The sequence below is a fragment of the Passer domesticus genome, chromosome 6 (assembly GCF_036417665.1).
Source record: "Passer domesticus isolate bPasDom1 chromosome 6, bPasDom1.hap1, whole genome shotgun sequence".
Lineage (NCBI taxonomy): Eukaryota > Metazoa > Chordata > Aves > Passeriformes > Passeridae > Passer > Passer domesticus.
This window is the reverse complement of record NC_087479.1, coordinates 5,851,661-5,864,471: the sequence shown is the minus strand read 5'-3', so window position 1 is coordinate 5,864,471 and position 12,811 is coordinate 5,851,661. Positions and strand designations below refer to the sequence as shown.

General features: G+C 44.1%; 1 protein-coding gene across 1 annotated transcript in view; it reads right to left on the bottom strand.

Moving 5' to 3' along the window:
* RTN1 (reticulon 1) overlaps positions 1-12,811 on the bottom strand; it is a 117,842-nt gene that overhangs the window by 42,377 nt on the left and 62,654 nt on the right. Inside the window, exons 2-3 of the mRNA XM_064422977.1 lie at positions 6,616-7,353; positions 1,244-2,017 (exon numbers count right to left, since the gene is read on the bottom strand). Coding sequence (XP_064279047.1) covers positions 1,244-2,017; positions 6,616-7,353 — 1,512 coding nt within the window. The remainder of the gene's footprint in view (positions 1-1,243; positions 2,018-6,615; positions 7,354-12,811) is intronic.

The following is a 12,811-nucleotide window of genomic DNA, read 5'->3' as shown; positions in this document are numbered from 1 at the left end:
TGTAAAATGCCCTGGGCCAAAGGATTGATGTTTCCAGGACAGCAGGTCTTTTCTGAAATTCGCTGTATGCCCAAGCCATGTGCAAGTCCAGCACATAATAATTTTAAAAAATAATAAAAAGGAAGAAGAAACTGAGCTGGCAGCCTCCCTTCCTGCAGTGCCACAGTCAGACATGCTCCAAGCCCTGCTGTGTGAGGGCTGTGCCCACCCCTGGCAGGAGATGCCAGGAGTGATGTGAGGGCTGCTTGCTGCAGCTCTGCAGGAGGAGCTGGCAGTACTAACTCAGGTAACAACTGCACAACTCCTGCTAAAGCCAATCCCGGGGTGCGTCGAGCAGAGCCATCATTCCAACCATGAGGAAAAGCAGGAGAGGCTGCTTGGTGATCAGCAGCGTGGCAATAGCTGCACTCCATCCAATCCTGACAACTCCAGTAAAATGGAGCTGGGAAGTCACTGCCCATTTTTGTTACTGCCACTGGATGGCAATAGACATTAAGCAGAGATCACTGTACAAAGCATACACACGCTCTTGCTGTGCCCCACCTTGTTATTCAGGGCCATGGCCGTGGTGCCAGCACGCCCAGCAGGAACACCAGAGAGCCCCAGAGCCCACAGGCTGGCAGCAGCACAACCAGCAAGACTGCTCCTGGGGTCGGCTTGAATGCTGGCCTTTTCCTTTGCACAGCCCTTATTTACATGCCTTTCCTGCACTCAAAATCAATTTTTGGCCATCCAGCCTGGCCTTGAACACTTCCAGAAACACCCAGACTCACCAAACCCAACTCCTCTCCTCCTCCAAGTCTTTCTCTTTTTTTTTTATAAATGCATCTCCAAAATCTTTATCCTTACGCTTCTGAGAGGTGCAGGACCACATCCCTGATCGCACCCCTTCCCTGGGACAGAGCAAGTAGTATTTAAAAGGTAAGATGATTATTTGTTCTTCTTTGTCCTCCAGACACCTGATGTACAAATCAGCCTTACAGTTCTGGGGTTGCACCATCCTGTATCTGTGACTAAACCTAAAAAATATTGCTGCTGGTATTTATTTGCTCCCTAGGAGGATGGGCAGGTCAGTGATGCTGTGTGGATTGTCACAGGCGTGCCCAGCTTCCACCTGAGGGTATCCTGTGCCTGCAGCTCCCCCTGCTCCGCACTTCAAACCTCTGCCCTGCAGGGAACAGGCGCTTCTCCCTCCCCCTCCTCTCAGCAGCGCTGCCAAAACCAACATAACATCTGCATTTACCTTTCTGCTTATTTAAAAACGGCAGTAGCAACGAAGCCAGCGGACTTTTTTTGCCAAAGTCCTTGGAAGACACTTTACTTTGGTTAACAACAGTTTCTTCGATGGGTTTCTTCAGTTTTACTCTTTCCTTCAGCTCCTCGGTGCTGACGGCAGAGGTCGGGGGCTCCGCGCCTATTTTTGGCGCAACAAAGGAGCTTTTCAGGTAGGACGAGGACTCTGCCAGGTTTTCCCTGTTCATCCTGCTCTCTGTCATTTTACTGGCCTCGTAGTCCGAGGCGTCAGTGCGCGAGTTGTTCTCCTCCTTGATAATGTCCATGACCTTGGGCTTCATCAGGGGGGAGTCCTGCTCCCTCTTGGGGCTCTCCTCGGAGGCCGACGAGGCGTCGCAGGACTCGATGATGAGCTCGCTGTCCAGCTCCGCCTCGCGCTCCTCCCGCAGGATGCTGTACTGGATGGAGGGGGAGGCGGGCGACGGAGGCGGCCCCCCGATGTGGCTGAAGGTCATGTAGTTGGAGTGCAGCACCTCCTCGGCAGCCAGGGGGTCCTCGGAGACCAGCTCGATCTCCGAGTCGCCGGACTCGGCGCTGCTGGCCTCGGGGTCGGCGGCGGGAGGGCGGCCGGGCTTGGGGCGCGGCTCCCGCTTCTCCGCGGCCGCGGCCGCGGGGCCCCGCGCCTCCGCGGGCTCGAAGGAGAAGCTCTTCGCTTCCTTGATGGCGCTGATGAGCTCGTCCTCCGACAGGCTGCCTTTGCCCTGCGACTCGGAGCCCGACGGTTCTGCCATACAGGAGGGGGGGAAAAAAAAAAAAAAGGAAAAAATTTAATAATCTTATTTTCTAGCAGCTTAGATTCTTATCTAATTATGTAATACTATACTTATATTATATATATATTTTATCTAATTATGTAATAATATGTAATACTATACTCATACTATATATATATTTTATCTAATTATGTAATACTATACTTACAGTATATAATAATAATATACTTATAGTATATATATACTAAAAGTATATATAGTATATACTTATAATATGTATTCTTAATCTAATTATGTAATACTATAATTATATATTATACAATAATATATAATTGTATTATAAAATAATATAATACAATAATATAATATTATAATTAATACTATAATACAACGCTACAATTATACAATTATATAATATATAATTATATAGATTATATAATATAAATATATATTATATATAATAGAATATATGTGTAAATATACATTGTATAGTATATATACAATATATTGTATTATACAATAATATATAACCCATAATATCTTATACAGTAATATATAATTGTATTATAAAATAACATAATGCAATAATATAATACTATAATTAATACCATAACACAACACTACAATTATACAATTATATAATATATAATTATATAGACTATATAATATAAATGTATATTATATATAATATAATAGAATATATATGTAAATATACATTGTATAGTATATATAATATATTGTACTATACAATAATATATAATACATAATATATTACACAGTAATATATAATTGTATTGTAAAATAACATAATGCAATAATATAATACTATCATTAATACCATAATACAACACTACAATTATACAATTATATTATATATAATTATATATATTATATAATATATATAATATATATAATATAATATAATATAATATAATATAATATAATATAATATAATATAATATAATATAATATAATATAATATAATATAATATAATATATATGTAAATATACATTGTGTAGTATATATTTACAATATATTATATGTTATACATTATATAAATCTATATTATATATAATTATATATATAAATGTAATTAATTTTTTATCAAATTATACAATAATACCCAAACCCATTAAAAAAAAAAAAAACAACAACAAAAAAACCCCACAAAACTAACCTCTACCCTAAAACCTCCATCTTACTTTATATACATTACTATATTCTGAAACCTTAAACTCTTAAGTTTTCTACTCTGTTGTTTAACTATATATAGTTAAAATATAACTGTGGTTAACTATATATAGTTTATTTTCTATTGTATAATATTTCACACCTTCTATTCAAACCACACACCTATAATCTTAATTCTGTTATTCAGTTTTAAAAACTTCCTCCATAACCTCAAATCAAATGCAATGTTCTCTCAAAAATCAATACCTATCAACACAAAAAAATCTAAAATTCTCAATAACCAAAATTCCAGCAGGAACCAACAGAACAGATTTCACAGCAGCACGTGTCCCTCTAGCAGGGCTGGGAGCACAGGCACAGTGTCCCTGTCTGGGATGACTAACAGTAATAACAGCTTGACCTTAGGCAGCATGTGCCATGCAGGTACTCCTTACAAAAGAAGCATCACTGACTGAAGAATATCTGAGGTACAAGGCAGTGCTGGGCACTGCTTGACCAGTGACTCAACGACGTGGTTTTAACCAGGAAAATCCTCAGTTAGGAGGAGCATGGGCTCAGGACACACATGACAGCATCAGACTGTCACCAAGTGATACTCCTCTGTTCTGGGGACAAATACACACATGGGGCTGCTGGGTTCTGCTGATCCTAACAATCCATGTGTGGTTAACTGTAGTTTTGCCAAACTTTAGCTTTCAGGTGTGGAAAATTTAAGATCAGAAACTTTTCTCTTTTTTTTTTCTTTTTTTTTTTGGTTTGTTGACTAGTTGGTTTTTTTTAATTAATTAGGGGTTTGGTTTTTTCTCGGGGTGTGGGTGGTGAATTCTCTCTGCTTTTAGCTCAGTTGGATCCAAGGATGAAACCTTTTTTTTCTGTAATTCTAAATATCATTATGAACTATATTAACAAAAATAATGACTTGTCTTGTCACCCAAAATTTGAAACAAAACAAAAATATTAACAGCCTAGTCTGCTTTTTCTGACTGCCATTCCCCAGTCACATCAACACAGCCATCAAGCACACATGGAAATTTGTCCTCTGGGATCCTGGGTGTTCATTATTGATGTGATGGTGTCACTAAGTGGCACTGCAGGTTGTGAGGAGTCAAGAAAGCCACCAGGACAATAAATCCCCAAGTTTCCTCCAGCAGATGCTGGTGACGAGGCCCATGGCAGGACAGTGCCTGCAGGTACCCACAGGGCTGGGTCCCACAGTGGAGTGGAGAAGGTTCCAGCCCGTGGCTGCAGATGACACAAAAATGCCCTTCTGCACCCCAGACTGTGACCACAGACAGGATTACAGTGTTACACCACACTCCCATCTGGATGCTGGGAATTTTCTGGTCCACTGGGAGCTCGAGCATCCTTGTCTGGCTGCGGGAAGCTGCTCTGCTCTCCTGCATCACGCCATGCCAGCGTTTCTCCCAGAGCCAGACTGAGCCCGGCACGAGTCCAAGCAGGCATGTGACTTCCAGCCCTGGTAGCGCAGCAACACGCTGTCCCTGGGCTTCACCCTGCTCCTCCCTGTGCTGGCAGAGTGCAGCTCCCAGCCCTGGCATTCACCTTGTGAATAAAACAGTCCTTTGTGGCCAGCAGCAGGGTGTCACATTCACTGCTGGCACTGGGAGTTGGATAAATACCCACGGCCTTTCAGCGCCAGTGCAGGGCAGGGACAGACCGTGGCTTCCTTCCCCAGAAAGATGAGATTAAAAGGAAAATGTTCTCAAAAGTCTTGATCCAAGCAGGGGGTGACTGGCAGCTTTGCCAGAATGCTTGAGGGGTACCTAGGAGTCACTTTGCTGGGTCACTGCGTGGGAATAGCTAAGGCAGGTTTTAAATTTCTTCATCACTTATGAATGTGGGGTTTGGGCATGGAACATTCCCAGCTGCAGAAAAGGAGGGAAAATCCAGAGGAAACACCCCTTGAGAGCCAGCCTCTAGAAGAAGATGCCTTCTTCTTTCCTTAACAGGATGGATAAGAAGTTTTGATGGGATACAGATACCCAGCATCCCCAAGAAAGCTTTGAACAGTCACCAGGACTGAATAAGAAACAGTGCCTGAAGTCCTTAATTACCTTGTAGCAAAAAGTGTAAATCGATGAACAGTGGCACGTCTCAGGAGCAGTGTGTGATTTCACTCAGTCAAATAAAAGAAGGAAAATGTGGCTCTAAAGTCTATTCATTAAAGTTTCTGGCTGATGCAGGCAGAATAAATTCATGGTTGTGGTGGTCTCTATCTCCTTTTCCTATATGGAAGTGCAGAAATGCTCCCTCACTTTTCTGTAGGAACCAAATATTTCTCCAAGGGGAGGTATTAGTGTGGGTGCCAGACTGCCATTTTAAGGAAATTCTAGTTTTTTGGGGTTTTGTGGGGTTTTTCGTTTTTTTTGGGGGGGGGGTTTTTGAGGTTTTTTGTGGGGTTTTTTGTGGGGTTTTTTGGGTTTGTTTTTTTTTTGTTGTTGTTGTTGTTGGGGTGTTTTTGTTTTTTATTGCTTCTAAATGAAATTGAAGCAATGGAAGTTTCAGCTTGGGGATGTTCTTTGTCAAATGTTCATTGTTAAAGGATTTTGATCCGGGACACTGAAATCTAATTTTCCGTCTAAAAATTCGGTTTTCTGTCACAGAACTTTAGTGCTTTTTAAAGGACTATGTCACTTCTATATTTTAGCAGTCTACAATAGGGAAAATGAGGACTAGATATTATGCACTACTGCAGTAATCAGACAGGAGGAAACTGTATAAACATGGGGTTTGGGTAACCCCCAACAGCAATCAGGAGTCTTTTAAAGAGACTGGCCCTTTGTCCCTCCAGTTCCCTTTGTAAATGAGGTGACAGCATTTCCCTCCTCAGCACTTTATAAAAGCAGCACTTTGATATGAAAACAGCACTGCTTTTTAACAGTGTAGCCTTATTTTATACAGGGGCAAAGAGATGCTAAGCCAGCCATTAAAATTTCCATAATATCAACCCAGTCAATTGCATTGTCCTGATCCCACACATCTCATTTCCCCTGGGGAATCAGGGCAGCCAGGGTGACCAAGAGACCCCCAGACCACCAGGATCCAGCTCAAACCATGGCCTAGATGAAGATGCCCCAGTGATGCCCACAGGGACACTGCTTCCCCTCGAGGAGAGATCCCTGAGGACTGGGCTCAGCAGACCTGGATCCCTTTCCATGCAGGAGGGCAGCCCATCCTGAGCAGTGTGCCATGATGGGGAGCACAGTTTGCCTCCCCCTTCACTTTGCCTACACAAACTGGTGCCAGAGGAGAGCACAAACACCTCCGGCCATGGAGACTCATCAATTCCCTCTCTCACCCCAAAAACCCACGGTAATTCTCCAATGCGCAGGGCACAATTGCAACCACTTCTGGAGTAGCAAAACCCTCAGTGCCCTGCACCAGCACCAGCATTACCTGTGCCAGAGGAGGGTGGTGTGACAGATCCTGGGCTGTCATCCTCCGGCTCTGACACCGTCACCGTCGGCACCACCTCATGGCTGGGCTTCAGGCCGGTGTCCGGCTGGGTCGGGCTCGGCTCTCTGCTGGCAGCTTCCTTGGTGCTTTCTGTCTCAGTGAGCGTGATCTTGACAGGGGCTGTAGCCACAGAGGGGCTGTGCTGACCCCCAGACTTTCTGTCTTCCAGCAGGTCGTGTTCCTTGGCTGCCTTTGTGCTCTCCGAAGGCGCCCGTGGAGGTTCGGCGGCCTGGCTGGACCCCACGGGCGTTCCCCGGTACTTATCGCTAAGGCCTGGGCTCTCATCTTCCGAGTCAGAGTCATGTTTTTCTTGGTACTTTATTTCTTCTGATCTGCTCATGTCCATGTATTTGTAAGCTTCTATTTTCATGGGATCTGCTAAGGTTTTGTCGACTTCAGTAGACTCTGCAGGAGTCATCTCTATTCCTGAATCTGAGCTAAACAAGCCGCGGGACTCAAACCCAGTCACGTCTTGAACAGGATGGCCCAGAGCATTAAAGCCCTCGGTGCTGCCCGAGCAGGGAATGGGGGTGTTTTCCTGCTGATAGATGCCAGTGAAATAGGTGGAGTCCCTCGGGGTGGTGTAGTGGACATCGGAGATCAGGGAGGTGTAGAAGGAGTTGTCCCCTCCATTGGCAGTGGAGCCGTAGTCGAAGAGATGTGACGAGCCTGTGACACCTGCAGCAAACACACAAAAACAGGCACAGTAAGCCTGCATGATTCCTGCATCAACTTTCTGCAAAGCCACACTCACCCCCTGCTGAGTTTAGATTTGGTTTGTGAACCAGACTTGACTTCGCTTGCAAGCTCTTGGGGACTGTCTCTTTCTATACCTTTGGGCAATATAGTGGCACATCTGTCACACAAGGCTTCCAGCTGCTGTTCTATCTTAAAATAGCTATAAAGATCCTGATAGTAGCTAAGCATTCCTAGCCAATGTTTGCCCAGCCTGTAAATAAAAAACTTCCTGTGACTGCAACCTCACAGCATCTCTCACAATCCAACCCAGGGGCTCAGCATCCCATATCCTTAAAAGAAATCTAATGTCCAATACTAAACCAATTTTTTTTTTAATACATAGACCTTGAGGAATTTCATCCTAAGGAAGTTTTCATTATGAAAAAAAATTCTGCTGGACAGAAATTGAGAGGGCAAATTGGCAAGCAGATTTAGATTATATTTTCTCTTTAAATTCTCTAAAATTTTCTCTTAAAATTTCTCTATAAATTTGTGAAACACAGAGACTCAACATCCTCATTTAGTGATTTACACATGCTCAGAAATCTGTAGCCCGTGTGCATCATCTAGAAATCCTGCTGGCATGAAGGTGGTTAAACCCGTGCATCATTTTCATGCCTCTAATTCCCTCTGCCACACTCTCAGCTCCTCGGGATGATGCTAATTAAATTAGAAACAGCGGCCACTCTCCCTCTGCAGCATCCATACAAAGCACAGCTCGAGGACAGGAACAGCGAGATCCCCCACGAGGGAGGGAGGAGAGAGGATTCCTGTGGGGGCTGAGGGAATGGGAAGAGGAGGAACAAAGGCAAAGTCTGCAGGAGCTGGTGCCTATGGGAGGGAGCAGCCTGTTAACCCCTCGTGTGCTGAAGCATCACAGGAGCTGGCTGGCTTTCTCCGACCTCTGCTCATCACCTGCAAGGGATGTGAGGCTCCTGACCTGCTCCACAGGTGCCTGGGCTACCACACACAGTGCAGACTTCATCACAACACTAAAGGGACAGAAGCTGGAAAATGTCCATGTGAAAGCTCCTGAGGTACTTGCATTTGAGTATTTCCTTCCTCCTTGCGCACACAGACTGATGCCATCTCTAAACACCAACACAACTGCTTTTCCCCACAGCCCTCTGTACGTCAGCCATGTGCAGCTCATTTAGGGAGCCCTGAAGGAGTATTTTCTGCTCTGTAATACTTCAGAGTTGTAGCTGAAGGCTTTATTTTACTGCACAGCCTCACTGGATTTGACACACACATGCAACCCAAGCCCTGCACAAAGGCAGAGTGGTTGTTTCCCTCATCTTATTTCTGCATTGTTCAGCGTTGTGATGTCTTACAAGCAATTTCTTTTCCCTGGATTGCCTCTAGGCTGGGAACAACATGTCCCTCCCATTTCAAGGGGAAACCTGGTGGCATAGGGAAAAAAGCCACACAAAAGTGCCACTCCTTGTTTTTTCATCCTACCTGTGCTACCTGCTGCTGTGTCCTCATCCTCCCTGGCTTTGGGTGCAGTCCTCCCTGCTCACCTGCTCCTGCACACACAGTGCAGGCAGCAGCTCCATCCCCACAGCCAGGGATTTGTAGCAGCCTTTGCCACAAGAGAGCACAGAACAAGGGGTGCTGCAGCCAGCAGGTGGAAAATCATCCATTCCCAGTCATTCCCAGCCTTCAGCTGGATGTTCTCACTGCTGTGTAGCACTTACTATAGAAATATTTATCATCAAGGCAAGCTCTTGCCTCAGAGTGATGAGGGTCACCACAGAGATGTGAACTTGGGGCTTATTTCCCCCTCTCTCTCTATGCACCTTTACATTTACCTACTCCAAATTTCACCATCTGTTTTCCTGCCAGCTCACTCAGGGCTGCAAGATGCTTTTGTAACTTGCTGCAGGCAGCTCCCATCCTCACTGCTCCCAATAACTCTGTCCCAACAGCAGAGCTGTGTGAGAATGAAGTCCAAGTGGAAAACCACAGTGAAACCAAAGCAGGATAAGGGATAAACTGGGCTGCCCAACACCCAGGTTCTACCTGAGGTCATCCAGTGCCTTGCAATGACAGCTCATACCCAGAACACATTCCTAAATCAGCAGTAAGCAAAAAGGGAAAGGTTCTATTCCTTGCCAGTGCTCTTCTTGCTGAACTTGCCTTTCTGAAAATTATCCATGAACAGGCTTGGATTTTCACAAATGTGTTGGTTAGCTGGAATTATCTGATGCATTGTTTACACCAACATATTCCAGACTGTGAATTGCTGACTACAGACTATTCATGCCTGTTGCTGCCAGTGTCTGCTGTTTGTAATTTACTATTTGTGCTGGGCGAGTGGCTGTCTAAATCACAGGGTTTCAGGGCTGCTCTTTCACTAAATGCTTCCTCAGTGCCTCCTGGACCTGATCCAAAGCCCACTGACCCACTAGAAAAGTCCCACTGACCCTGAGGGGCTGTGGACCAGCTCAAGATGGCTGTGGAATACTTTCTGCTAACTAGGAATACGCTGTCACAACACCATCAGAGGGCAAAAATCCATTCCCACAAACAACCCACTATTGCTGGGAGAGAGGGAGCACAAACAGAGACGAAGGAGATTGAAGCCACAGCCAAAGCAATATTCACAGCTGCTGCTCACAGCTTTCATTTGTGCTTTGTCCACAGTACACGGGAGCCAGAAGCACAAGCATTTGCAGCTCTTAGCAATGCTGATCAATAGAGCAGTGAAAAGGTTTCTAATACATTTGTGTCAGGTGCTTCATAGCAGGAGTTATAGCCAGAGCAGCTCACAGGAGTGATAAAGTGAGCTCACGGTGATAAAGAGAGGTTGAGAAAATACCATCCTATTATTTAGGTTATTCCTCGGCAGAAAGAAATATAACCCTGAAATAGTCATTGACACAAACATCACATTTTCAAACATCATATTTTCAAATAGTACAAACCCAGTACTGTAGCAGATGTTAACACAGGAGCTGATTTAGAATGGACTCACTGTCAATCATAAACCTTTTTGTTTATTCCTGCAGCAGCTTTGCAAATAGCAAATAAAAATGAAAACAGAAAATACATTTTCTACTGGGGTTGAGGAGGAGGGAGAGTTACAGGATATGTGAGCAAAGGGAGGGTTCACATTAGCAGGACATATGGGCATCCCAACTCTCAAGGCGACAGCAGAGTCAAAAGCACTGAAGACAGCTGAAATTGCCTAATTAATAGGATTTAATGTAACTTCCTATTTCCACTGGGATTGATTTAAAGCCGTTGCCAAAACTGCCTCTCATTTGGGAAGTGTGAATCTCTCAGCTATTAGACTGGCTATTAAAGACATGGAAACTGATAATAGCTGAGCAGATTTTTGCTGAAGAATGGTGTACTCAGAGGCTGGTGATTAAGCAATGCCCTCTCTGACTTTAAGTTTTTTTGGTTCAATATCCGTGGGAAGGAGAAGCCTTGAATAGCACCGGTAACAGATGACAGTATCAGGTCTGAATTTACCCTTGTTACAAAGGTTGGGGGGTTTTTTAATCTGGATTTCACTCAAAACTGCCCAAAAACTTGCCTGCCAATTCAGGTGAAGGAAAGCTATTCAGCTCCTGAGAGCAGCAGTTGTGCTTTCTTGTAACACGAGCCCTCGGGAAATAATTTCACTTCCTGCAACCAGCTAAGAAGTAATGGCTCTGATTCAATCACTCCAGCCCAGCTGAGATGCTCAGCAAGTTACATGTGTTTTCATCAACTGCAAAGGGAAAAAAAATAATTGGAAAATGACTGTTTTGTTTGCTCAGAATAAGTGAATGCTCCAGAAATCCTCTCCTGTGGAACTGGATTTAGAGCTATTTAGCAGTTGACACAGGAAATAATTTAGAAATCATCGGTTCCATGCAGAGTAGCTCTTAATTTAAGAAAGGCAGCTGAAGACCAATTTGGAGGAAGGCAAGCTGCTCTGCTGCAGCACACTGGAACAGGGAACAAAAAGTTAGCTGAGGATCACAGTCAAGAAAAAGAGCAGATTTAAATAAAAGTGATTCCCTTTTTTTCCCCCAGCTAGAGTATTCTTGGCCTTATTAAAATTGATCACTTCAGAATACTGTGCTCAACTTTCAAGAAAATAACCTTATTTCATATTAATTTGTCAAGCTTCACATGCAGCTTTGGTGATCTTCACTGGCACAGACAGTGACATTTGAGGGACCTGGTCTAGTGGAAGGTGTCCCTGACCACAGCAGGAGGGTTGGAACAAGATGAGCTTTAAGGTTCCTTTCAACTCAAACCATTCCATGATTCTGTGATGTGAAATTTCAGTTCCCCAAAGCTGGCAACCCCTCAGTGCAAGGTTCTGTATTTATTGCATGTCACTGATTTGCTCAAAATTAATTTTTCAGAAGAAGAGAGGGGAGAACTAATCTTTAATTAGGTGATGCAGCTTTTACAGCCTGGAGCTGTGCAGAGAAGACAAAATCTTTTTGGTTGCAATAGTAGGAGTCAAGGTTTCAGTGACCTTTTCCGACAAAAGCAGACTAGTGGGAACAAGCAGCTTCCAGCAAAGTCCTGTAAGTCTTTTAAACAGTTGGCTCTGACTTTTTGCTTTGGATATTGAGCTTCAGGGGTCATTACTGGCTGCTCCAGTGCTGCAGGGATGAAAGCTCCCAGAAGCAGGGAGCTTCTTCCCAGCTCCTTCCCATGTCCACCCAGCTCTACCCTGTCCCATTTCAACAATCCCTGGCCTGCAGTAACTAATCAATTAGAAATATAATTTCATTTTTATAATTCAGCCATGACCATTTGGAAAATGTATCTTCCTGCTTTCTTCCAAATGCACAACAAAAGTAGTTATTGAACAGTCCTGCCTTTCTTTTCTGTACTAGATTTACAGTTTTGTCATCAGCCACTAGTAAAAAGCCTTTCGTTGACCTTGGCTTCTTTTTATTCCTCACTTACACTTAAAAATGAGGGGGAAAAGGGAAACAATTGTTCCTGGGTTTTGACCTTGATATATGTCTCGCTGTGTCCTTTTAGTTCCCCTACTCAGTCGCTTTCCTTTTTAAAACTCATAATGTCTCACTGCATTCTCATCTGTATCCACACACACCATTATGCAGATGTTCAGTCTTGCATCACTTTCCCACTCCTCTTTCCCATACCCAGACAGACCAGCAGTCCCAAGCCTGTCTCCAAATTCAAAGCACACCATTTTCTTGGATCCAGACCAAGCTGTCCTTCCCTCTCTGCTTGATTTCAAATTCCACCCAAACCTCAGCAAACTCCAAATTTCCCAATGTCCTTGACTAGTGCCTTCCTGGCAGTGGCAAGGGCAGCTTGCACGAGTGGCAGAGGCATCTCTCAACCTCAGCCCAAATCATGCCCTGCTTCAAAAGGTTCTGGCCACCCTCAGGGATATTTGAGTGCACCA